Source organism: Scyliorhinus torazame, chromosome 5 (genome assembly GCF_047496885.1).
Source record: "Scyliorhinus torazame isolate Kashiwa2021f chromosome 5, sScyTor2.1, whole genome shotgun sequence".
Taxonomy (NCBI): Eukaryota; Metazoa; Chordata; class Chondrichthyes; order Carcharhiniformes; family Scyliorhinidae; genus Scyliorhinus; species Scyliorhinus torazame.
Window position 1 is genome coordinate 300777012 of NC_092711.1, and position 23312 is coordinate 300800323.

The 23312-nt window shown below is 47.2% G+C and overlaps 1 protein-coding gene across 1 annotated transcript in view; it reads right to left on the reverse strand.

Moving 5' to 3' along the window:
• ophn1 (oligophrenin 1) overlaps positions 1 to 23312 on the reverse strand; it is a 230177-nt gene that overhangs the window by 7701 nt on the left and 199164 nt on the right. The window contains exons 23-24 of the mRNA XM_072505810.1: positions 14772 to 14832; positions 7690 to 7760 (exon numbers count right to left, since the gene is read on the reverse strand). Of these exons, the coding sequence (XP_072361911.1) occupies positions 7725 to 7760; positions 14772 to 14832 (97 nt within the window). The 3' untranslated portion in view covers positions 7690 to 7724. The remainder of the gene's footprint in view (positions 1 to 7689; positions 7761 to 14771; positions 14833 to 23312) is intronic.

Genomic DNA, 23312 nt, shown 5'->3' on the forward strand with positions numbered 1-23312 from the left:
ACTGCGAGGAGGTGCTACTTACCATTAAGTGTAAAACCAAAGTTGGGGGGACTTCCGGTGGCGGCATGTTGAGGGCATGTGCACACGAGGTGGCTCCCACCAGAGTACCTTGGTTTTGGCCCTTTCCGCCTGGTTTTTGGGGATGAGTTGGGCTGGAACTTTTGTTAGTTTGATGGGATAAGGTTCCCACGTAAAAGGAATGCCCAAAAAGTACAAGACAAGGCAGCAGACAAGCAAAGAATCGTGGTCAGACTCAGAAGCCCCTCGAGCCTTGTCTGCTGAGAAAATGGTGGAGGTTCCTGCTGTGACTTTGGCCACTCTGCTGATGGCACAGATACTCTCAGGCACCTTGGTGATAGAACTTGGGAAGTTGCCGCAGGCTGTCTCAGAGGAGCTCCACAGAGCAATGGAAGCGGCCCTGGCCCCCATTTCTGTGGCCTTGGCAAAGACAGATCAGATGGTAAAGGCGTGAGGCGCGGTGATACAGGGTGTGGAGGTGGCCCTCTCGAGGCAGAGTGACCATGTCACCTCCCTGGAAGCAAAGATGGCACAGAGTGACCGGGGATAATAAGGTGCTGAGGACCAAGGTGGACAATCTGGAGAATCGCTCCAGAAGGCAGAACCTGAGAATCATGGGGCTGCTGGAGGGTCATTGACTGGGGACAAGTTAATTGTATTCATTGTATAGCAGCACAGTGGCGCAATGGTTACCATTGCTGCCTCACAGCGCCAAGGCCCCAGGTTCGATCCCGGCTCTGGGTCACTGTCCGTGTGGAGTTTGCACATTCTCCCCATGTTTGCGTGGGTTTCGCCCCCACGCTAAATTGGCCACGCTAAATTGCCCCTTAATTGAAAAAGAAAATGAATTGGGTACTCTAAATTTATTTTTAAAAATTGTATTTATTGTGAGATTTCTTAATGGGGGAAGAATATGCGATGTTAGGGATATGCTGGGGGGTTTCTGGGCTAGTTTGTTATTTGTATTTTGTCTTGTTGGTTTATGTGATGGGTATTGCTTTTCTTTCTTTGACTATTAAAGTTGGACATGGGTGGGGGGGGTTCATTGGCGTTATTATTATTTGTTCTGTTTTTATCCTGAGCGGGGTCTGCCCTGGTAGCTGTAGAGTTAGCCAACAGGAGCGGAGTGGTGGAGGTAACTTCAGCTCATTACATCAGGGCAGTTTTAATGATGAACTTGGGTTTTTGTTTTGTTTGGGGTACGGGTGGGGCCTTTGTTTGCCTTGTTGCTGTTTACTTGTTTATTTGAGTGTGGTGTTGATAGGAGGCAAGCCGGGGAGGGTGGCGGGGGAGAGGATTAGTTATCTGACGAGGACTACAACTGTTTCTTTGTTCTATTCTGTTGGGGGAGTTGGTGGCCATGTTGAGTGGGCCCGGTGTCGGCACTCTGGGTTACCCCACATGGTGGAAGTAGCTGACTCTCGATCGGGAAGATTGACGGCCCTCTTTAAGGCTGGTCACTTGCAATGTAAGGGGGTTGAATGGACCAGTAAAAAGGTCCAGGGTGTTAGCACACCTGAAGAGTTTGAATGCTGATGTGGTGTTTTTGCAGGAGACCCACTTGTGGGTCAAGGACCAAACAAAGCTAGGGAAGGGCTGGATGGGGCAGGTATTCCATTCAGGTTTTGATGGTGGGGCCTACGATTTTAGTTAGAAAAAAGGTATCTTTTTTGGTGAGTAAGATCATGGCGGACCCAAATGGGGGGCATGTGATTATTAGTGGGTACTCTGGTGGTCTTAGTTAAGTTGTATGCACCGAATTGGAATGATACAGCTTTTATCAACAAGTTACTGGCTTCTATTCCCGATTTGGACTCACAGCAATTGACTCTGGGGGTGCGGGGAACTTAAATTATATATTGGACCCATGGGTGGATAGATCGTAACCCAAGTCTTTGATTCCATTGGTATTGGCAAAGTCATTATTAGCTTTTATGGAACAGAAAGGGAGGGGGGGGGGGGGCAGACCCGTGGCGACTTTTACATCTGAGTGAGAAGGACGTTTCTTTTTTTTCTCATGCACCATATTTTGTGGATTTGATGTTGGAGCCGGGCCTCTCTCAGTGCCCCTGTGGAGACTGGACGCTGTGTTGTTGGCAGACAAAGAATTCTGTGTGAGGGTATCCTCCACCATTGAGTTTAATAGGAGTGAGACTCTCTCGCCTTCCACGTTGTGGGAAGACCTTAATGCAGTCATTGGGGAGATAATTTCTTACAAGGTACATAAGGGTGGAGAGGCAGCGGTGGACTTAATCACAAGATGGACAGACAGTACTCGCTTGGCCCAACACCGGAGTTGTTGTTGGTGAGTAGGAAGAAGTTGCAGATGTAATTTGAGCTGCTCTCAACGGGCAAAGCGGTGCACCAGCAGCGACACGCGAGGGGGGATTTTAGCGCACCAGCTGAGGTGGCAGGCTGCCTCCCGGGGGACAGTGCAGGTGAGGAACTCAAGCGGCAGGTTGATGTCTGCCCCAGCGAAGGCCAATGCTGCTTTTGAGGCCTTTTACCGAAGCCTCTATAAAGCGGAGCCCCCACAGCTGAGATTGTCCATGATGGAATTTTTGGATGGCTTGTCCATCCCAGTGGTGGAACAGGAGAGCTAAGAGGAGTTGGAGTCCCTGTTGAGCCTGGAGGAGATCATGAAACCTATGGGTTTACTGCAGTCGGGAAAGCTCCGGGCCAGATGGATTCCCAATTGAATTCTACAAGAAATTTGCGGGTCAGTTGAGCCCATTGTTGTTAGCCAACGGGCGGCATGGCAGCACAGTGGTTAGCACTGTTGCTTCACAGCGCCAAGGTCCCAGGTTTGATTCCCGGCTTGCATCACTGTCTGTGCGGAGTCTGCAAGTTCTCCTCGTGTCTGCGTGGGTTTCCTCCGGGTGCTCCGGTTTCCTCCCATAAGTCCCGAAAGACGTGCTTCATAGCTAAATTGGACATTCAGAATTCTCCCTCCGTGTACCCGACAAGCGCTGGAGTGTGGCGACTAGGGGATTTTCACAGTAACTTCATTGCAGTGTTAAGCTTACTTGTGACACTAATAAAGATTACTATTATTATTCCATGTTTAACGATTCTATGTCCCAGGGGTTATTGTCGGTCACACTGGCATAGGCATCGATTTTCTTGAGTTTGAGCTAATCCTTTCTCACTGCACGACACCCAGTCCAAGATTGCCTGTTCCCTTGTTGGTTCCTCAACGTATTGATCGAGGAAGCCATACATACCATACATCATCAAATGCCTTCTGGAAATCTAGTACATCCATATGTCCTCCGTATCCACAGTATGTTATTTCTTTCAAGAACTCCAATAAGATGGTTAAACATAATTTCCCACCCACAAAACCATGTTGACTCTGGCTGATTACCCTGAATTTGTCTAAGTTCCCTGCTACAGTTTCATTAATAATGGCCTTGAACATTTTCCCTGTGACTGACGTTGAGCTAACTAGCCTTTAGTTTTCTGTTTCTATCTCCCTTTTTGAATAAACAAGTTACATTTGCTATTTTCCAATCTAATGCGACCTTCCCCGAATCTAGACAATTTTAGAAAATTAAATGCATCAACTATTTCACTAGCTACTTCTTTTAAAACTCTAGGATGAAGTCCATCGAGACACAGGGACTTGTCAACTATTTGCTCAGTAACAGTTGTCTGGTGATTGTAATTTTCTTGATTTCCTCCTTTGCTTTTATTTCTTGACTTACAGCCATTCCTGGAATGTTACTTATATCCTCCATAATGAAGACCGATACAAAATACCTGTTCCATTCATTTGCCAGCTCCTTGTTTTTCTATTATCAACTCCCCAGACTCACTTTCTTTCGAACCAATGCTCACTTTGTTAACACTTTTCTTTTTTAAGTTTCTATAGGAACTCTTACTGTCGTTTTTTTACATTTCCAACTAGCTTTTCCCCTTACTCTTAATTTATCCCTCCTTATTAATAGTTTAGTAATTCTTTGCTGTTTTTCATTTGCTGCCCAATCTGTCACCCATCTGTGCGCAATTATATGCTTTTTCTTTGCACCTAATACTATCTTTAACTTTTTTAGCTAAACACAGATGGTGGGTCCATCCCTTAGATTTTTTTTCTCCTTGGGATATACTTACTCCGTGTATTCTGAAATATCTCTTTAAATGCCTAGCACTGCATCCCTAACCTAGCCCTTGACCAAGGCGGCAATTCTCCATCCGTTCCATGGCAGCTGGATTCTCTGTCCCGCCGACAGCCCACCCCCGCCCTTGGGTTTCCCAGCGGTGCAGGGTGGCTTCAATGGGAAATCCCATTGGCCACGGAGGAATGAGTAAATCCAGCCACTAACAAACAGTGCACCGCCTCCCTGCACCGGGAGGAGGCCAGAGAAGCTAACCTCCTCCCGCCCTCCCGCCATCCCCCCCCCCCCCCCCCCCCCGCCCCCCTCTCCCCTCCCACCCCACCCTAATTTTCAAGTGCACTTTAGCTAGCTCTGCTTTCACACAGTCATATTTCCTTAATTATTCAAGTTTAAAATACTACTCTTGGACCTATTCTTCACTCCCTCAAGCTGAATGTGAAATTCAAGCACGTTATGATCGTTAATAATGATTGGTGGCTTTTCCATGACATTTCCAAGGTTCTTCCAGTTTAGAAACTGTCTAACTGTTCCAAAGCACTTGATAATTTCAATCTTTATTTATCCTTTTGTGATAATCGGGGAACTTCATTTCATATTTCTAATAACATCCTCACTACATGTTTTAATTTGCCTTCCCAGGACCCTGACAGTCACTTTAAACATTGGGTACTTAATGCTTCCTTCAGCTGCAGATGATACGTATTAAACTCTGGTATGTAGGAGGCCACTTCAAAGATGTTATTTTCAAGTATTTCCTGATGACTCTCTGCTTTGATAGTGTTCTATTCAATTTTGGTCAATTGCACATGCTTGGGCACAGTCAGACAAGCAGAGATGTCTTTGAATTTTACTACAAGTGACAGCTGTATTTATCATAAGGAAACACTATTCCGAACCTATGAACTATCTGATGCAGTTGGAGCAGCACGTTGGCGCAGCGGATAGCACTGCTGCCTCACGACGCTGAGGACCCGGGTTCGATCCCGGCCCTGGGTCACTGTCTGTTTGGTGGACAAGGGTCTAAAAAGGAAAGTTTATAGGGAGGCAGTATTAGAACTTGGAGCCTAGACAGCCAATATTATTCATTTTTTTCTTAGGGTTTAGTACATTTATTCCTCCACCTACCAAAACAGTTACACAAGGTTGCAGGGCATATTAATTAGAACCCAGTGAACCACATTCTCAAGCGGACGTCTGGGACGGGATTTACTGGTTGTTAACGCCGGAAGGAAATTCCGGTCCCATGCCGGTGCATGGGTTTCCCGATGATGAGGGTGCTGTCAAATGGAAATCCCGTTGACATTGGCGGGACCGGTAGATCCTGCTGGCGGGTTGCCTCCGCCGCCGAAAAACACGAGGCGGGGTGGTGGGAAAATCCTGCCCCTGGACTTGCAACACTTACCTAGATATTGGACAATTAAAAATGATTTCTCCGGCTCTTTTCTTAACTGCCTCCCTACTATCAGGTTGCTCATCGACAGCATGTTCTAATCAAACACAACCTCCTCGAGTTCAACATCCAGAAGAACAAAGTAAATCGCCATAAGCCCATGCTAAATACTCCAATCCCGTATCTCAGAGTTATTTTCCTCTCTGCCTACCTGGCTGAAAACAGGCCATCGGCAATCTTGGTATCTTGTTAAACCCCAAGCTGATTTTTCAATTCTACATCCTATGTGGCACCAAGACTTTGTGCTCCTACCTCTGGCCTATTGCCCAACACCACCACAGCTTGGCTCCCCCACTGCCCTTCCCCTTATACATTCCACTATTATGTCCAAAGTCAAATATCCTGATGGCCTGCTTGCCATTCTTCCATGAAGTCGAAATTCTTGTCCTTCATTTCTTGCCGAAGTTCTATTTTCATTCACTTTCACTGTACCCCCACTTCATTAAATTTAAAATCATCAACCTCGTCTACAAATCTCTTCATGGTCTCATGGAAACAAAGAAAATAGGAGCAGGAGTAGGCCATTCGTCCCTTCGAGCTTGCTCCATTATCATGTGCTAACCACTGTGCCAGCCTTTAGCTGCCTTGGTCCAATTCTCTGAATTTCTCCCTAAACTTGGGTCACTTTTAAAAGATAAGCTTTCTATGAATTCTCCTAATGTCTCTCTCTCTTGCTTGACATCTGTTTTCATCTCAGAACCCCCCTCTGGACATTCCTCATGTTAAAAAATGTGACACAAATTCAATTTGGTGATCCTCTTGGTTTACAGCTAGCAACAAGTTGCCCATTATTTGGATTTCAGGGTTATATTATCCGAAGCAGAGAAACTGTAGATTGATGACCCAGAGTTGCAGGCCAATTGTTAATGGTGTCCTCCAGTACTCTAGCACTGCAGACTTCACTGTTTCAGGACAAGTGCTGCCAAGCTTGTCATGGAATATTAACTTTGTTCTGATCTTTCATTACTAGCTCTACCATTTAGAAGCCATCTCGATCTAAAGGAGATCCCTATGTATTCCATCAGAATGAATCGTGATAGGGTGGCCGACTAGCACAGGCAGGTAGCAGCAAACCGAGAGTCCTCGCAAGTAGCTTGGCAAACTGAACAACTTACCAGGTGTAGGTGGCACTGTGGCCATCCTCCGGACTAGAACATGGATACATACAACAGCCTCTCAAACAGCAATTTCATGATGGACAGCAAACCTCAATTAAACAAAACTATAATCAGGCAGGTGTCGCAAAGCTAATTCCACATCCATACCGTCACTTTCCCTTTAACTCTATGAGCTTTTATTTTCTTAGCAACTCTGCTGTTTGACACTTTGGGATAGCATTTGACATTTCTCATGGGGCGGCACAGTGGTTAGCACTCCTGCCTCCCAGCGCCAGGGACCCGGGCCTGATTCCGCCCTTCGGTGCTGGGCGGTCTGGGCGGAGTTTGCATGTTATCCCAGTGTCTGCGTGGGTTTCCTCAGATGTGCAGGCTAAGTGGATTGGACGTGCTAAATTGCCCCTTAATGTCCAAAGATATGCAGGTTGGGTGGGGTTACGGGATGGGGCTGGGTGTGAGGGGGAGTGGACCTAGGTGGGGTGCTCTTTCAGAAGGTCGGTGCAGACTCGATTGGCTTATTCAACACTTTAGGGATTCGATGCTTCGATATGCTAGACATGCCAAGTATCAAGTTTATTCACCATCAGGCCAGGTTCTCAAGCGAGATGTTTTGACAAAGAGGTGAACCCAATGTGAGGTGTGGAACTCCCCAATCACAACCTTACAATTTGACTTTATTAAATGGGAAATGGGCACGAGGAGCCGAAGAAAGTGAAGAAAACAGCAAGTTGATATGAGCTTGAAAGCTTGGAAAGCTTTACAGGGCAGTGGGGAAAGAACAGGGGAGGGAGGCTTATTGGATAGCTCTTCCAAAGAGCCAGCACAGGCCGGATGGGCTGAATGGCCTCTTTTTATGCTGCACAACAATGAGTCTAATAGGAAGAGAAGAAATTTAAAAAAAAAAAAGAAAATAGATTAACCCTAACCTCATCCTCATTATGACAGAGGCGGACACAACAGAAAACAAGTGAAACAATTGTAAACTTACCACAAAACTATCTCAACAGGAGTGAGAATCCATGACTATGATCGACTGGATGAGTGCATGGTGCTTGGGTTCTGAAAAGACAGAGGAATGTGCAGCAAATTAACACTGGGCTCTAGTGAAAACTATCCAGAAAATTTCATCAAGTTTTAATCTGGTGCGTTAGTATTCTGAATTACTATAATCACATCTAAATGGTAGTTAGTTTGCTGTAGGTTATACCCAGAACAGATTTTAAAAAATATACAAAAATGCAAAAAATCTGTAATTACAAGGTTCAAAATCACCAGCCTCAATTTATAGTGGGCATCTTGGCATTATTTTCTTTTCCTGCTTTAATTGCCATTTACAATATTTCCGAAAGACAGTGATCCGTGATGATATATAGGTTCTCACATCACACCTGCCCATTGAATTTTTAAAAAAGGGTGATTAACTTTAGCATCTTTCAGCTCCACTTTTGTCTATGTTAAGCATTTTATTCTACCCTGCTCTCCCACCAGGAGTCTGAACCTTTGCTGTGTCGCTCAGTGAGTGATGCCAGATAATCTGACTGATGGAGTATTGGAGCTGAATCTATGATTGTGCTCGTCTGATGTCCGATTGTCCACTTTCTAACATGCGTAATTCCACAGGAAGTCGCACAATCTACTTCTGTGCTACCGGGATGACAAGCAAGACAATTAATCAGAGTTCTGATCACCATCCAATGAAAAGAATCCTGAAAAAAATAAATCATTCTCGACTCAGCCCTTATTCCCATTCAAGATGAATCTCACAGTGTTAATTTTACACCTTGAACAAAGTACAATGTTGTCATTAGGCCTAATAAATGAATTGGTACCAATAAAGCAGAGAGAATTCTTGTATAAAACAACTCACTTTACTCTTGTGCAATACATTGCTTCCACAGTTCTAATCTGACAACTCCACTATTAACGTTCGCTATAAATACTATTCACCCTCGTGGTTATCGTCTCTACAGCTACTTCCACGTTTGGAAGGGCAAAGCCCATAATTAACCTGCTGAATGTACAAAATGTTTCACTAATCAATGATCACATGCCACTACAGTCCCAGTGACAACACTGAAGTTGCTTTCTTGAATGGCTACACACTTCCCTTGACCCCTGTCTATTATATTACGATAGTAAGCACCAGGAAAACGACTTCCGGTTGCGGCTATGCGGAGCTAAGCCACACGATTCGGCAGCTCCCGCGAACATGGACTTTCAGGCTCGATAGAAGAGCCCCAACGGAATATTTTTTTTTACAACCAACCCGTGGGGAAGAGAGGAGAGAGGTCCCCCACTAACTTGTATGGACCGGACCCGCAGCGAAACGGCCAAAAAAGTGGCATTGGAGCAGCGGGGGAAGAGAGGGAAAACAAGCAAAATGGCGGCGGCCGGGGACAAAGAGGAGATGCAGGAATTCATCAAGCGCTGCTTCGAGGAGCTGCGTAAGGAGATGGTGGCGCCTATGTTGGCAATAATTGAAGGACTTGGGGCAACCCAGAAAGCCCACGAGATGAAGATCCAGGAGATCCAGGAAAAAGTGAGTGAGAATGAGGACGAGCTCTTGGGCTTGGCGGTGAAAGTGGAGCGGCACGAGGCGCTACACAAGACGTGGGCGGGGAGACTCGAAGACCTGGAGAACAGGTCGAGGAGAAATAATCTGAGGATCCTGGGTCTCCCAGAAGGAGTGGAGGGGGCCGACGCCGCGGCATATGCGGGCACAATGATAGGGGCGCTGATGGGCGCGGAGGCCCCCCCGGGGTTGCTGGAGCTGGAAGGGGCGCACCGGGTGCTGGCGAGGAAGTCCGAGGCAAATGAGCCGCCAAGGGCGATGGTGGTGAGATTTCACCGGTTTACGGACAGAGAGAGGGTCCTGAAATGGGCCAAGAAGGAGCTGAGCAGCAAGTGGGACAATGAGGAGATCAGAATATATCCGGACTGGAGCACGGAGGTCGCTAAGCGGAGAGCGGGTTTCAACCGGGCCAAAGCGGTGCTGCATCGGAAAGGAGTGAAATTTGGAATGTTGCAGCCAGCGAGACTGTGGGTTACACATAATGGCCAACACCACTACTTCGAAACACCCGAAGAGGCGTGGACCTTTATACAAACTGAAAAATTGGACTCTAATTGAGGGTTTGTGAGGGTGGGGGGTGTTTGAGGGTTGAAGTATGATGGTTGTTGTATATAGGGGGTCAATCACGCGCAGGGAATGTTATATGGGCTGGGGGAGAGAGACTAGGCGCCAGAGGGGGCGGGGCAGGCTTTGGAAAGCGCGGGTTTTTTTTCCCGCGCGCGGGAAGAAAGGCGGGAAGGGGAACAAAGGAATGTATATTGATGGGGAGACTCCCACACGGGGGGACCAAAGGGATGGCGGGGGAAGCCGGGGTCAGCAGGTGTCAGCTGACTTACGGGAGTGATATGGGGGGAGCAAAAAAGCTAGACAGGGATCTAGCGGGGGGAGGGGGGGGGGGGGGAAGGCGGGGGGAGGGGAGGGGGAAGGGGGGGGGGAAGGGTTGCTGCTGCACTGGCCGAAAGGGGATGGGACACAGAAGAGGTGGTCGGGACGGAGGTCCCCCGGCTGGGGGACTGTAGGGTGAGGGAGACGCGAACACGGGATTGGCCCAGAAAAGGAGATGGCTAGTCGGCTGGGGGGGGGGGGGGGGGGGGGTGAGAGGGGGGGGGGGGTGAGAGCCCCTCCAATCCGGCTGATAACGTGGAACATGAGGGGCCTGAATGGGCCGGTGAAGAGGGCTCGAGTATTCGCGCACTTGAAGGGACTGAAGGCAGACGTGGCTATGCTCCAAGAGACACACCTGAAGGTGGCGGACCAGGTTAGGTTAAGAAGGGGATGGGTAGGACAGGTATTTCACTCGGGACTGGACGCAAAAAATAGAGGGGTGGCAATTCTGGTGGGAAAGCATGTGTCATTTGAGGCCAAGACTATCGTAGTGGATAATGGAGGGAGATATGTGATGGTGAGTGGTAGGTTGCAAGGGATGTGGGTGGTGTTGGTAAATGTATACGCCCCGAACTGGGATGATGCTGGATTCATGAAGCGCATGTTGGGGCACATTCCGGACCTGGCGGTAGGAGGACTGATAATGGGAGGGGACTTCAACACAGTGCTGGATCCAGCACTAGACCGCTCCAGATCAAGGACGGGAAAGAGGCCGGCGGCGGCCAAGGTGCTCAGGGGGTTTATGGATCAGATGGGGGGAGTGGACCCATGGAGGTTTGCAAGACTGCAGGCCAGGGAATGTTCTTTCTTTTCCCACGTGCACAAGGCCTACTCCCGGATAGATTTCTTTGTTCTGGGCAGAGCGCTCATCCAGAGGGTGGAGGGGACGGAGTATTCGGCCATAGCCGTTTCGGACCATGCCGCGCACTGGGTGGAAATGGGGCTGGGAGAGGAGAGGGACCAACGCCCGCTGTGGTGGCTGTACGTGGGACTGCTGGCAGATGAGGTGGTGTGCGGGAAGGTGAGGGGGTGTATCGAAAGGTACTTGGAGGCCAACGACAACGGAGAGGTGCGAGTGGGGGTGGTATGGGAGGCGTTGAAGGCGGTGATCAGGGGAGAGCTAATCTCCATCAGGGCTCATAGGGAGAAGACAGAGGGCATGGAAAGGGAGAGGTTAGTGGGGGAGATTTTGCGAGTGGACAGGAGATACGCAGAGGCCCCGGAGGAAAAATTACTTGGGGAAAGGCGACGGCTTCAGACGGAGTTTGACCTGTTGACCACGGGGAAGGCTGAGGCACAGTGGAGGAAGGCGCAGGGGGCGACCTACGAGTACGGGGAAAAGGTCAGTCGGATGCTGGCATACCAGCTCCGTAAGAGGACAGCAGCGAGGGAAATGGGGGAATCAAAGATGGAGGGGGAGCCACGGTTCAGAGTGCAACAAAAATAAACAAGGTATTCAAGGCCTTCTATGAAGAGCTGTACAGATCCCAGCCCCCAGCGGGGGAAGAGGGTATGAGACGATTCCTAGACCAACTGCGGTTCCCGAGGGTGGAGGAGCAAGAGGTGGCTGGTTTGGGGGCACCAATCGGGTTGGAGGAGCTGAGTAAGGGTTTGGGGAGCATGCAGGCGGGGAAGGCCCCGGGGCCGGACGGGTTCCCGGTGGAGTTCTACAGAAAGTATGTGGACCTGTTGACCCTGCTACTAGTGAGGACCTTTAACGAGGCAAGAGAGGGGGGGACCCTGCCCCCGACAATGTCGGAGGCGACAATTTCCTTGATTCTGAAGCGAGACAAGGAACTACTGCAATGTGGATCGTACAGGCCGATTTTGCTCCTTATGTGGACGCTAAGTTATTGGCAAAAGTGCTGGCCACGAGGATTGAGGACTGTGTCCCAGGGGTGATTCATGAGGACCAGACGGGATTCGTAAAGGGCAGGCAATTAAATACCAATGTGCGGCGGCTCTTAAACGTGATAATGATGACATCGGAGGAGGGAGAGGCGGAGATAGTGGCAGCTATGGACGCGGAAAAGGCCTTTGACCGAGTAGAGTGGGAGTACCTCTGGGAGGTGTTGCGTAGGTTTGAGTTCGGGGGAGGGTTTATTAGCTGGGTTAAGCTCCTTTACAGCGCCCCGGTGGCGAGTGTGGTGACGAACCGGCAGAGGTCGGAGTACTTTTGGCTGTAACGAGGAACGAGGCAGGGGTGCCCCCCCTGTCATTTGCATTGGCGATCGAACCCTTGGCCATATCACTGAGGGAGTCTAATAAATGGAGGGGGGTGGTCCGCGGGGGAGAAGAGCATCGGGTATCGCTATACGCGGATGACCTGCTGCTGTACGTGGCGGACCCAATGGAGCGGATGGTGGAGGTCATGCAGACTCTGAGGGAGTTTGGGGAGTTCTCGGGCTATAAGCTCAATGTAGGGAAGAGTGAGCTTTTTGTACTACAGGCAGGGGACCAAGAAAGAGGGATAGGGGACCTACCGCTGAGGAGGGCAGTTGGGAGCTTTCGGTATCTGGGGATCCAGATAGCCAGGAGTTGGGGGGCCCTACACAAATTGAATCTGACGAGGTTGGTGGACCAAATGGAGGTGGACTTCAAAAGATGGGACATGTTGCCGCTCTAGTTGGCGGGTAGAGTGCAGTCGGTCAAAATGGTGGTCCTTCCGAGGTTTTTGTTTGTGTTTCAGTGCCTTCCCAACGTGATCACCAAGGGCTTTTTCAAGAGAGTAGGTAGGAGTATTATGGGGTTTGTGTGGGCGAATAAGACCCCGAGGGTAAGGAGAGGGTTCCTGGAATGCAGTAGGGACCGAGGAGGGCTGGCGCTGCCAAACCTGGGGAGCTACTACTGGGCAGCAAATGTGGCGATGATCCGCAAGTGGGTCATGGAGGGAGAGGGGGCGGCATGGAAGAGGATGGAGATGGCGTCCTGTAAAGGAACGAGCTTGGGGGTGTTGGTGACGGCACCGCTGCCGCTCTCGCCATCAAAGTATACCACGAGCCCGGTGGTGGCGGCAATGTTAAGGATCTGGGGCCAGTGGAGACGGCACAGGGGTGCAGTGGGAGCCTCGGTGTGGTCCCCGATCAGGGGTAACCACCGGTTTGTCCCGGGGAGGATGGACGGGGGGTTCCAGGGCTGGCATCGGGCGGGGATTAGAAGAATGGGGGACCTGTTCATTGACGGGACATTTGCGAGCCTAGGGGCACTGGAGGAGAAGTTTGAGTTACCCCCTGGAAATGCATTTAGATATATGCAGGTGAGGGCTTTTGTGAGGCGACAGATCAGGGAATTCCCGTTGCTCCCGGCACAAGAAATTCAAGACAGGGTGATCTCGGGTGTATGGGTCGGGGAGGGCAAGGTTTCGGCAATACACCAAGAGATGAAAGAAGAGGGGGAAGCCCTAGCAGAAGAGTTGAAGGGTAAATGGGAGGAGGAGTTGGGGGAGGAGATCGAGGAAGGTTTGTGGGCTGATGCCCTGGGTAGGGTTAATTCCTCCTCCTCATGGGCCAGGCTGAGCCTGATACAATTTAAGGTGGTTCACAGAGCGCACTTGACGGGGGCGAGGTTGAGTAGGTTCTTTGGGGTAGAGGACAGATGTGCAAGGTGTTCAGGGAGTCCGGCGAACCATGTCCACATGTTTTGATCATGCCCGGCACTGGAGGGTTCTGGAGAGGAGTGGCGGGAGCAATATCTCAGGTGGTGAAAGTCCGGGTCAAGCCAAGCTGGGGGCTTGCAATATTCGGAGTAGTGGATGAGCCGGGAGTGCAGGAGGCGAAAGAGGCCGGCATTCTGGCCTTTGCGTCCCTAGTAGCCCGGCGAAGGATCTTGCTAATGTGGAAGGAGGCGAAGCCCCCCAGCGTGGAGGCCTGGATAAACGACATGGCTGGGTTCATAAAGCTGGAGAGGATTAAGTTTGCCTTGAGAGGGTCTGCGCAGGGGTTCTACAGGCGGTGGCAACCGTTCCTAGACTACCTCGCGGAGCGTTAGAGGAAGGTCGGTCAGCAGCAGCAGCAACCCTGGGGGGGGGGAGGGGAAACGAGAGATTGTTTGAGGGGATGGATGAGCAGGAGATAACATGGAGGGTGGGGGAAACTGGCACGTGCGGGCGAGAGCCAGTGTACAAAGCTATGTAAATATACCATTTTGCCATGTATATATCTTGCTCAGTGCGATTTTGTGTTATTTTGTTACGGGGGGGGGGGGGTTATCGTTTGTAAGGGGAAAAAATTGTGTTGTTAAAAAACTTTAATAAATATATATATTTTTAAAAAGCACCAGGAAAACGGATTAATTTGTCATTTCTTAATAAGTATTGAAAAACAAAACGATCCAATCAGAAAATTCAGAGAAAATATACAGACAACTAGCAAATAGAGGACAAAATTACCCGTCAATACTATTTGTTTAATGCTTTGAATCCCCAAATAAATGGATTCTGCACACACATATATTGAGGTTGAGGTTTCAATTACTAGAGACATAGCAAGCACTTTCAAGACTTTATGCTCTTTTTCTGAAACTATACAAGATCCCATATTCTAATCATAGAATAGAAATATAAATAACTCCTGTACCTAAACATTTGAAGTCATCAACGCAAATACCTGACCTACCTCGACTTTCGCAGTAATGGTGCGTGCTACAAGGGGAGATCGTGGTGGAGAAGTGTTCACACTGTTGAGAATGACAAAAGGATTATTGGGATATGCAAAGTCACACACTAAACGTAGCACAAGATGGGAGTCTTTTTTCACCCTCTTCCTGAAGGTACTGAATTTTACAGGAATACGTTTCCAACTCCTTTTGTTGACTCCTTTTTTGAACCTTATGTGAATGATCATTCTTCATGCCCAGTAAACAGTGGACACCAAACTAAGCCCAACAGGAATCATTTGAGTGTGACCTAAAGACAAAACGATCAGATAATTTCATAGTCCAGGATTTAGACACCATCTTTGCTTGACTAAGTTTTAAAAATTCTTAACTGGGATGTGGACATCACTGGCAATGCCCTTGAACAGAGTGGCTTGCTTGGTCATTTTGGAGTCACATGTAGGCCACAACTGGTAAAGATAGCAGATTTCCTCTCCAAGGAACATTAGTGAACAAGATGGGTTTTTACTGTGACTAGCTTTGAATTCCAAGTTTAACTAATTGAATTTAAATTCTGCGGTGGTAGGATTTGATCCCATATCCCCAGGGCACTAACCCAGGTCTCAGTGACATTACCATCTCTTCCAATCAGTGAATGCTTGCATTAAACGTGTGACCATTCCAGCTTTTATGGTTTACCATACACAAAGAAATATATTTACACATTAAGCCGCAAGGAAAATGCAAAATTGGCATAAAACTGCACAATACTAGAAATTTAAAGTCATTGTTCTCCATGTCCTCACTGTTATGGCGAAGTTGAAGTTTGGCGAAATGCACATGGTGGATCTTAGTCTAAATTCTGGGTTTGCTTCCGGGTTACAAAGAACAAAGAATAATACAGCACAGGAACAGGCCCTTCAGCCCTCCAAGCCTGCACCGGTCATGATACCAACCTTGGCCGAAACCCTCAGCACTTCTTGTGCCTTATCCCTCTACCCATCTTATCCATATATTAGTCAAGATGCCTTTTGAACACTGTTCATAGAATTTACAGTGCCGAAGGAGACCATTCGGCCCATCGAGTCTGCACCGGCTCTTAGAAAGAGCACCCCACCCAAAGTCCACACCGCCACCCTATCCCCATAACCCAGTAACCCCACCCAACACTAAGGGCAATTTTGGACACTATGGGCAATTTAGCATGGCCAATCCACCTAACACGCACATCTTTGGACTGTGGGAGGAAACCGGAGCACCCGGAGGAAACCCACGCACACACGGGGAGAATGTGCAGACTCCGCACAGACAGTGACCCAAGCCGGGAATCGAACCTGGGACCCTGGAGCTGTGAAGCAATTGTGCTATCCACAATGCTACCGTGCTGCCCACATTAATGTTAATGTATCTGTTTCCACAACCTCCCCTGGCAACGCGTTCCAGGCACTCACCACCCTCTGCGCAAAAAACCTGCCTCACACGTCTCCTCTAAACCTTACCCCACGTACCTTAAACAAATGCCCCTTGGTGACTGACGCCTCCACCCTGGGAAAGCGTGCCTGCCCATCCACTCTATCCATGCCCCTCATAATCTTGTAGACCTCTTATCAGGTCACCCCTCAACCTCTGTCTTTCTAATGAAAACAGTCCGAGTCTATTCAACCTCTCCACATAGCTAACACCTTCCAGACCAGGCAACATCCTGGTAAACCTCCTCTGCACCCTCTCCAAAGCCTCCACATCCTTCTGGTAGTGTGGCGACCAGAATTGTGCGCAATATTCCAAGTGCTGCCTTACCAACTGTCGCATGACTTGCTTTTATATCGATGCCCCTGCCAATGAACAGTAAGAAGTCTTACAACACCAGGTTAAAGTCCAACAGGTTTGTTTCAAATCACGAGCTTTCGGAACACTGCTCCTTCCTCAGGTGAATGAAGAGGTGGGTTCACCCCAGTCCAATGCCGGCATCTCCACACCAAGCCTTCCAATGAAGGCAAGCATTCAGTATTCTTTCTTGACTACCTTGTCCACTTGTGTTGCCACCTTCAAAGATCTGTGCACCTGCACGCCCAGATCTCTCTAGCTTTCTATATTCCTAAGAGTTTTGCCATTTACGGTATATTTCCCCTCTATGGTAGACCTACCAAAATGCATTATCTCGCATTTGTCCAGATTAAACTCCATTTGCCATTTTTCTGCCCAAGTCTCCAACCTATCTATGTCCTGCGGTATCTTCTGACAATCCTCAACACTATCTGCCGCATGGTGTCATCCACAAACTTACTGATCAGACCAGCTACATTTTTCTCCAAATCGTTTATGTACACTACAAACAACAGAGGCCCCAGCACAGATCCCTGTGGAACACCACAAGTCACAACCTCCTTTGCAGAAAAACACCCTTCTACTGCTATCCTTTTCCTTCTGTGACCGAGCCAGTTCAGTATTCATCTTTTTAAAAAAAATATTTAGAGTATCCAATTCATTTTTACCAATTGGGGGCAATTTAGTGTGGCCAATCCACCTACCCTGCACATCTTTTGGGTTGTGGGGACGAAACCCACGCAAACACGGTGTGCAAACTCCACACGGACAGTGACCCAGAGCCGGGATCGAACCTGGGACCTCAGCACCATGAGGCAACCGTGCTAACCACTTACGCCACCGTGCTGCCCTTGTTCTATATCCAGCTTAACACCTCACCTCTGATCCCGTGTGACTTCAACTTTTGTACCAGTCTGCCACGAGGCACCTTATCAAAGGATTGACAAGCAATCCGATAAATTCAACTGATCCGTCGGGATCAGGGGTTATGGGGAGAGGGCAGGAGAATGGGGTGAGAAAAATATCAGCAAATGGTTGAATGGCGGAGCAGACACAATGGGCCGAGTGGCCTAATTCTGCTCCTATGTCTTCTGGTCTTATTTATTTTATTTTCATTTTCTGTTAACATAACCTCTAATCCCACAGAGATTGGGAATTGATTTTCTTTTGAACATGCTCTCACCATTGACCTGGGAACTGGGGTTATACAGTACCAATTATAAAGACTGAACAGACTGGGAGTCTTTACTCTCCAAATGAGAGAGAGAAAACCAAGGGGTCACATGGTAGAAGTGGATGAGATTATGAAAAGGTTTAATAATGTAAACATAGACAAAATGTTTGCATTATGGAGCAGACCAACACAGGGGGCTATAAATGTAAGATTGTCACTAATACATCAAATAGGAAACAGAGGAGAAACTTTTTTAGCCACATAGTTCGAATGTCAAACTCGCGACCCCCATGGAGTAATTCAGGAGAGTGGCAGAGATGCATTCAATGGAAAGTTAGATAAACATGAGGGGGAGGAGAATTAAAGGTTATGCTTTAGATTTAGATGAGGAGGGATGGAAGGTTCATGTAGAGTATAAACACCAGCGTAGACCAGTAGGGCTCAATGGCCTGTTTCTATGCTGTATATTCAATGGCACCTGACCGCTGGCTCTTGTTCCACACAAGTCCCAAATACAGGACTGGATAATGAGGAATCCAAGATTGTGGGTGGGTATGGAGAATTGCATAGCAGACCCTGTGTCAAGACTCCAGGTGGTGGGAAAACTGCGGCTAGGTCAGTGGAGAGAAGGTGACAAAACTGCAAAACCTTGGTGAGCGACGAGAAGCTCATTGTGATGCTTAAATCGCCCACTTGCATATAATTTAAATACATTTTGATTCAATTTAATTCTACTGCCCCAATTTACTGAAGCTCACTCATGTCACTTGTGCCTTCAGTAGCCTGGAAATGAAAGCTAGTGACTTATAGGTGGCTTCCTTGACTCACATGGAGAATCCTTTGGCCTTCTAGGAATCATGAGGCATTGGGATCTTGCAGAAGTTTTCTCGGTGTAAAAACTCACTGAATTGACACTAAGGGGTAGAGCAGAACATTCAGAATCCTCCGGATCAAAGATTTAACGAACAACGCACAGAAAGCCATCCCCGAAATTGGCATCACGGATCGGAGTCCCTCAGGGGAGGACACTTAAGGGGTTGCCTGCAGGGAGACCTAATGGCAGCATGGGAATCATCCCTGCCCTTCTTCACCCTCGAGCACTGGAGGGGATATGCCAGCTAGACTGTGGCATCGCAAACCGCAGTTGGACCCGTTGATGCCACCAAATGATCTTGTGTGGCGGTGGAGGAATCTTCTCCATAGACTTTGGAATGCTGAAGATTTAGCTGCGGAGCTTTCTTAAAAACCTGCAAGACAACTTTCAACTCTAGCACAGTGTATGGTGCCAGTCCCTCCACAGCCATCGTGTGATGTGGGGCTACCTTCCGTCAGAGCTGGGCCCATCCCCAACAGCAGGTGATCTGGCGGCGAACCCCCATCAGCTGCATCCATCAGCTTGCCACCATGTAATCGGTTTCAGCCAACCACCGCAGATACATGCCAGATCACGGACTTCCAGGCCCATGGGCAGATGCCACGGCAGTAGGACTTAATCCAGCCAGCATTATCTTTCTCTGCATTGTCACTGTTGTGAAATTGAGATACTGTCTAATTACAGCTCTTTCTTAGAATCCAACACCTTGTAAGCTTTAAGCCAAGCATACCATCACCAAGCCACTATTTGACTTATCAGATACCGCATTATGTATTTGCATTAATTTTTATTAGCTCGAGTGAAGCTCTGCTGTTTTAGTATATTCACTGGAAATGATGTCATAAGTCCTACCACAGGAAATGAGAGAAAAGAACAGCCATGTAAGCGATAACACACAGTTAACTAAAGCTCCGTTGTTTTAAACCTCTGTGCTCCCTAGAATCACACCTCCAAAACACAACATAAAAGTGGCGATGAGGACTACGAATCTACGCTGGCTAGCCATTCGGGAAGAAGAAAGTTACCGAGGAAAGTTGGGAAAACAAATGCTAGAAGGAAAACCTTTCATCCGGGGTGGCACATGTTATGGAGAACTAACGGGCCTGGTGAACATGAGTGGTGATAATCTTCCTGCAGAACAGATTAGACAGCTGTCTGTGATAAATAAGAGGCTGATGTTTGTGTGTGAGGGAATCAAGGTTGCTGCTGAAAAAGCGGTTGCAGAGTGTGCGTACTGGAAACCTCCATCAGTAGAAAAATGGTGTGTGGGGGGGTGGTTTTGCATCGTGGGGCACTTTGATGAAAATGTAGAGTGATGGAGCTCCTATTCTGAGAGTTTGACTATTTTCTGCAGGCAAACAAAATAGATAAGGTTATTATGGTACCCACCTTCCTGAGTATATTGGGAGGGGGGAAACCTGAGGAGCCAGCAAGTAGACTGTAGATATTTGCAAGCAGCCTTTTCGCCAAAACCCTGACTGATTGCACAGAGCCTTAGATTGCACAGAGCCAGAGATTTCATAGAAGAAACCAAGAGTGGGAGTTAATCGCACAATTTATAGTTGTACTTGGAAGACTTGCAGAATATTATGGTTTTGGAGATGTGCTGAATGACACTATCCGGGACAGATTGGTTTGTGGTCTCTGCAGCGAAGCGGTACAGAATCATTTGCCAACTGAGAATAATCTAACTCTGTAGAAGGGCATAGAAATCATTGTTCCTATGAAGCTCAGCAATTGAGTTTGTGTACTCAAAGACACAAAATGGCTGCTGAATCGACACCCAAGCATCTCGACATTCGCACATGTTATCATGTGCAAAGCCAGGGCATTCAGCTGCTGAATGTTGGTGTAAAGACATGGTAGGTCGAAGCTGTGGAAAAAAAGGTCACAGTGTGTGCCTGCTAGAAGAAAAAGTAAGCGCTAAGAAAAATAAAAAGCAATAACAAATCGAGGCAGAATTTAATCAAAGTAAAAGGTGGAATGTCCATGCTGTACAAAAAGGTAGAGGAAAATTAAGCAACTCACATCGGAGGAGGAGTTATCACAAACATGCTAGCTAGCCATTGCTGGTACGATACACCAATACTGGGTCACTCAACTATGGGTGGACAGCCAGGAAGGATGGAGGTTGACACTGGGTCAGCAGTCTCGTTGATGCCAGAGAGAAATTTAAATATATTCCCTTAAGTGCATCAAGGATAGTGATGAAGACACACTCAGGAGATGTGGTTCCATTCAAGGGCCTCATTGAAATAGCTGTGCAACTTAATGGGCAGACGATAGATTATTTTCTACAAGTAGTAAGAACAGAAAAACATAAGAACTAGGAGCTGAAGTAGGCCATCTGACCCCTCGAGCCTGCTCCGCCATTCATTTAAGATCATGGCTGATGTTTTTGTGGACTCAGCTCCACTTACCCACCTGCTCACAATAACCCTTAATTCCTTAACTGTTCAAAAATCTATCAATCTTTGCCTTAAAAACATTCAACAAAGTAGCCTCAACTGCTTCATTGGGCAGGGAATTCCACAGATTCACAACCCTTTGGGTGAAGAAGTCCCTCCTCAACTCAGTCCTAAATCTTCTCCCCCTTAGTTTGAGGCTATGCTCCCTAGTTCTATTTTCACCCGCCAGTGGAAACAATCTCCCTGCTTCTATCTTATCTATTCCCTTCATAATTTTATATGCTTCTTTAAGGCCCCTCCTTTTTCTTCTAAACTCCAATGAGTATAGTCCCAGTCTACTCATGTCTCTCATCATAAGCCAATCTTCTCAACTCCAGAATCAACCTAATGAATCTCCTCTGCACCCCCTCCAGTACCAGTACATCCTTTCTCAAGTAAGGAGACCAAAACTGCACACAGTACTCCAGAAGTGGCCTCACCAGCACCCTATAGAGCTGCAACATAATCTCCGTTTTTAAACGCCATCCCTCAAGCAATGAAGGACAAAATTCCATATGCCTTCTTAATTACCTGCTGCACCTGCAAACCAACTTCTTGCAATTCCTGCAAAGTGAAACTATCCGGCATTGATGGGATGAACATGGCTGGAGAAGTTTCGATTGATCTGAGCTAAAGTCAACATGATGACCACTGGAGAATCACGCCTCTTGAAAATTTCAAAGAAGAACACTGTTGTGTTCTATGAGGAACTAGGGAGCATGAAAGATATTACACTCAAACTGAAAATAAAAGGATGCCATGCAAAATGCTTGAAGGCAAGGTCTGTATCTTATGCTATTAGGCCAAAGGTGAAGGCTGACTTTGAATGGCTTGTAAGTTTGGGGTCTTGGAACCTGTTTCAATGTCAATGCCGATTAAACCAAACACCGATGATGTTAGTGCAAAGAGGAAAACTCCAGAGGTTATCACAAGTGTGAAGAAGACACCGCCTGAGGTTCATAGGGATTCTCCTTCTGTTTTTAATATCATTTTATGGAGTGTGAATTAAAGATTGGAACACCCATTTGGGATAGGGGTAAAAATATCAGCTTCCTTGTTTTCAACAGATACCTGTTCGATCAATTTGTTATCCACTTCCAGATTAAACTTAAACTTTTCAGTAGCAGCCTTTCACAAGAAATACTATTTGATGATCTATACCATGTCACTTGGTTTTCCATTGTTTAATAGGAATGTCAAATTTCCCAAAGAAGTCAAGGTAGGATTTTCTTTGTCTAAAGTGATGTTGGGTTGTGATTATTAAGTTTTTATACAGATAACCTAAAGTATTGAGACAAAACTGAGAAAAGATATTAGTACAAATGATGTGGAATCTGTCTGGGTCAAGTTAAGAAACATCAAGGGGCAAAAATCATTCATAGGGATGGTATACAGACCACCAAATTGCAGTGGTAATGTTGGGAATTGCATTAGACAGGAAATCAGCGATGCATGTGATAAAGGAGCATCTGTTATTATGGGTGACTTTAATCTGCATATAGATTGGGTGACTCAAATTAGTCATAGTATAATAGAGCATATACGGGATGGTTTTCTGGACCAGAATGTTGAGGGATCAACAAGGGTACAAGCCATCTTGGATTGGGTGTTGTGCAATAAGAAAGGATTAGTTGTCAATCTAGTTGTGAGAGAACCCTTGGGGATGAGTGACCATAATATGGTAGAATTCTTTACCAAGGTGAATAGTGAGGTAGTTGATTTTGAGACCAAGGTCCTGAACTTCAATAAAGGTAATTATGATGGTGTGAGGTATGAGCTGGCTATGACATACTGGGAAACATTACTGAAAGGAAGGACAGCGGCAGGCAATGGGCAGGCATTCAAGGAACTAATAGATGAACTCCAAAAATAGTTAATTCCTATTTGACACGAGTAGAAAGGGAACTGTGGCCAAACTATGGCTTACAAGGGAAATTAGAGATAGTATTAGATTCAAAGAAACGGCATACAAATTAGCAAGAAAAAGCAATAGACATGAGAGGTTTGGGAACAATTTAAAATTCAGCAAAGGCAGACCAAGGGATTCATTACGAAGGGGAAAATACAATTTGAAAGTAAACTAGCGGAGAACATAAAAACTGACGATAAAGTTTCTATAGGTATGTAAAGAGAAAAAAATTTAAAACTAATGTAGGCCTATTACAGTAAGAATGGGGGAATTCATAACAGGGAACAAAGAAATGGCAGAGGAACTAAATTCATACTTTGCTTCTGTCTTCAC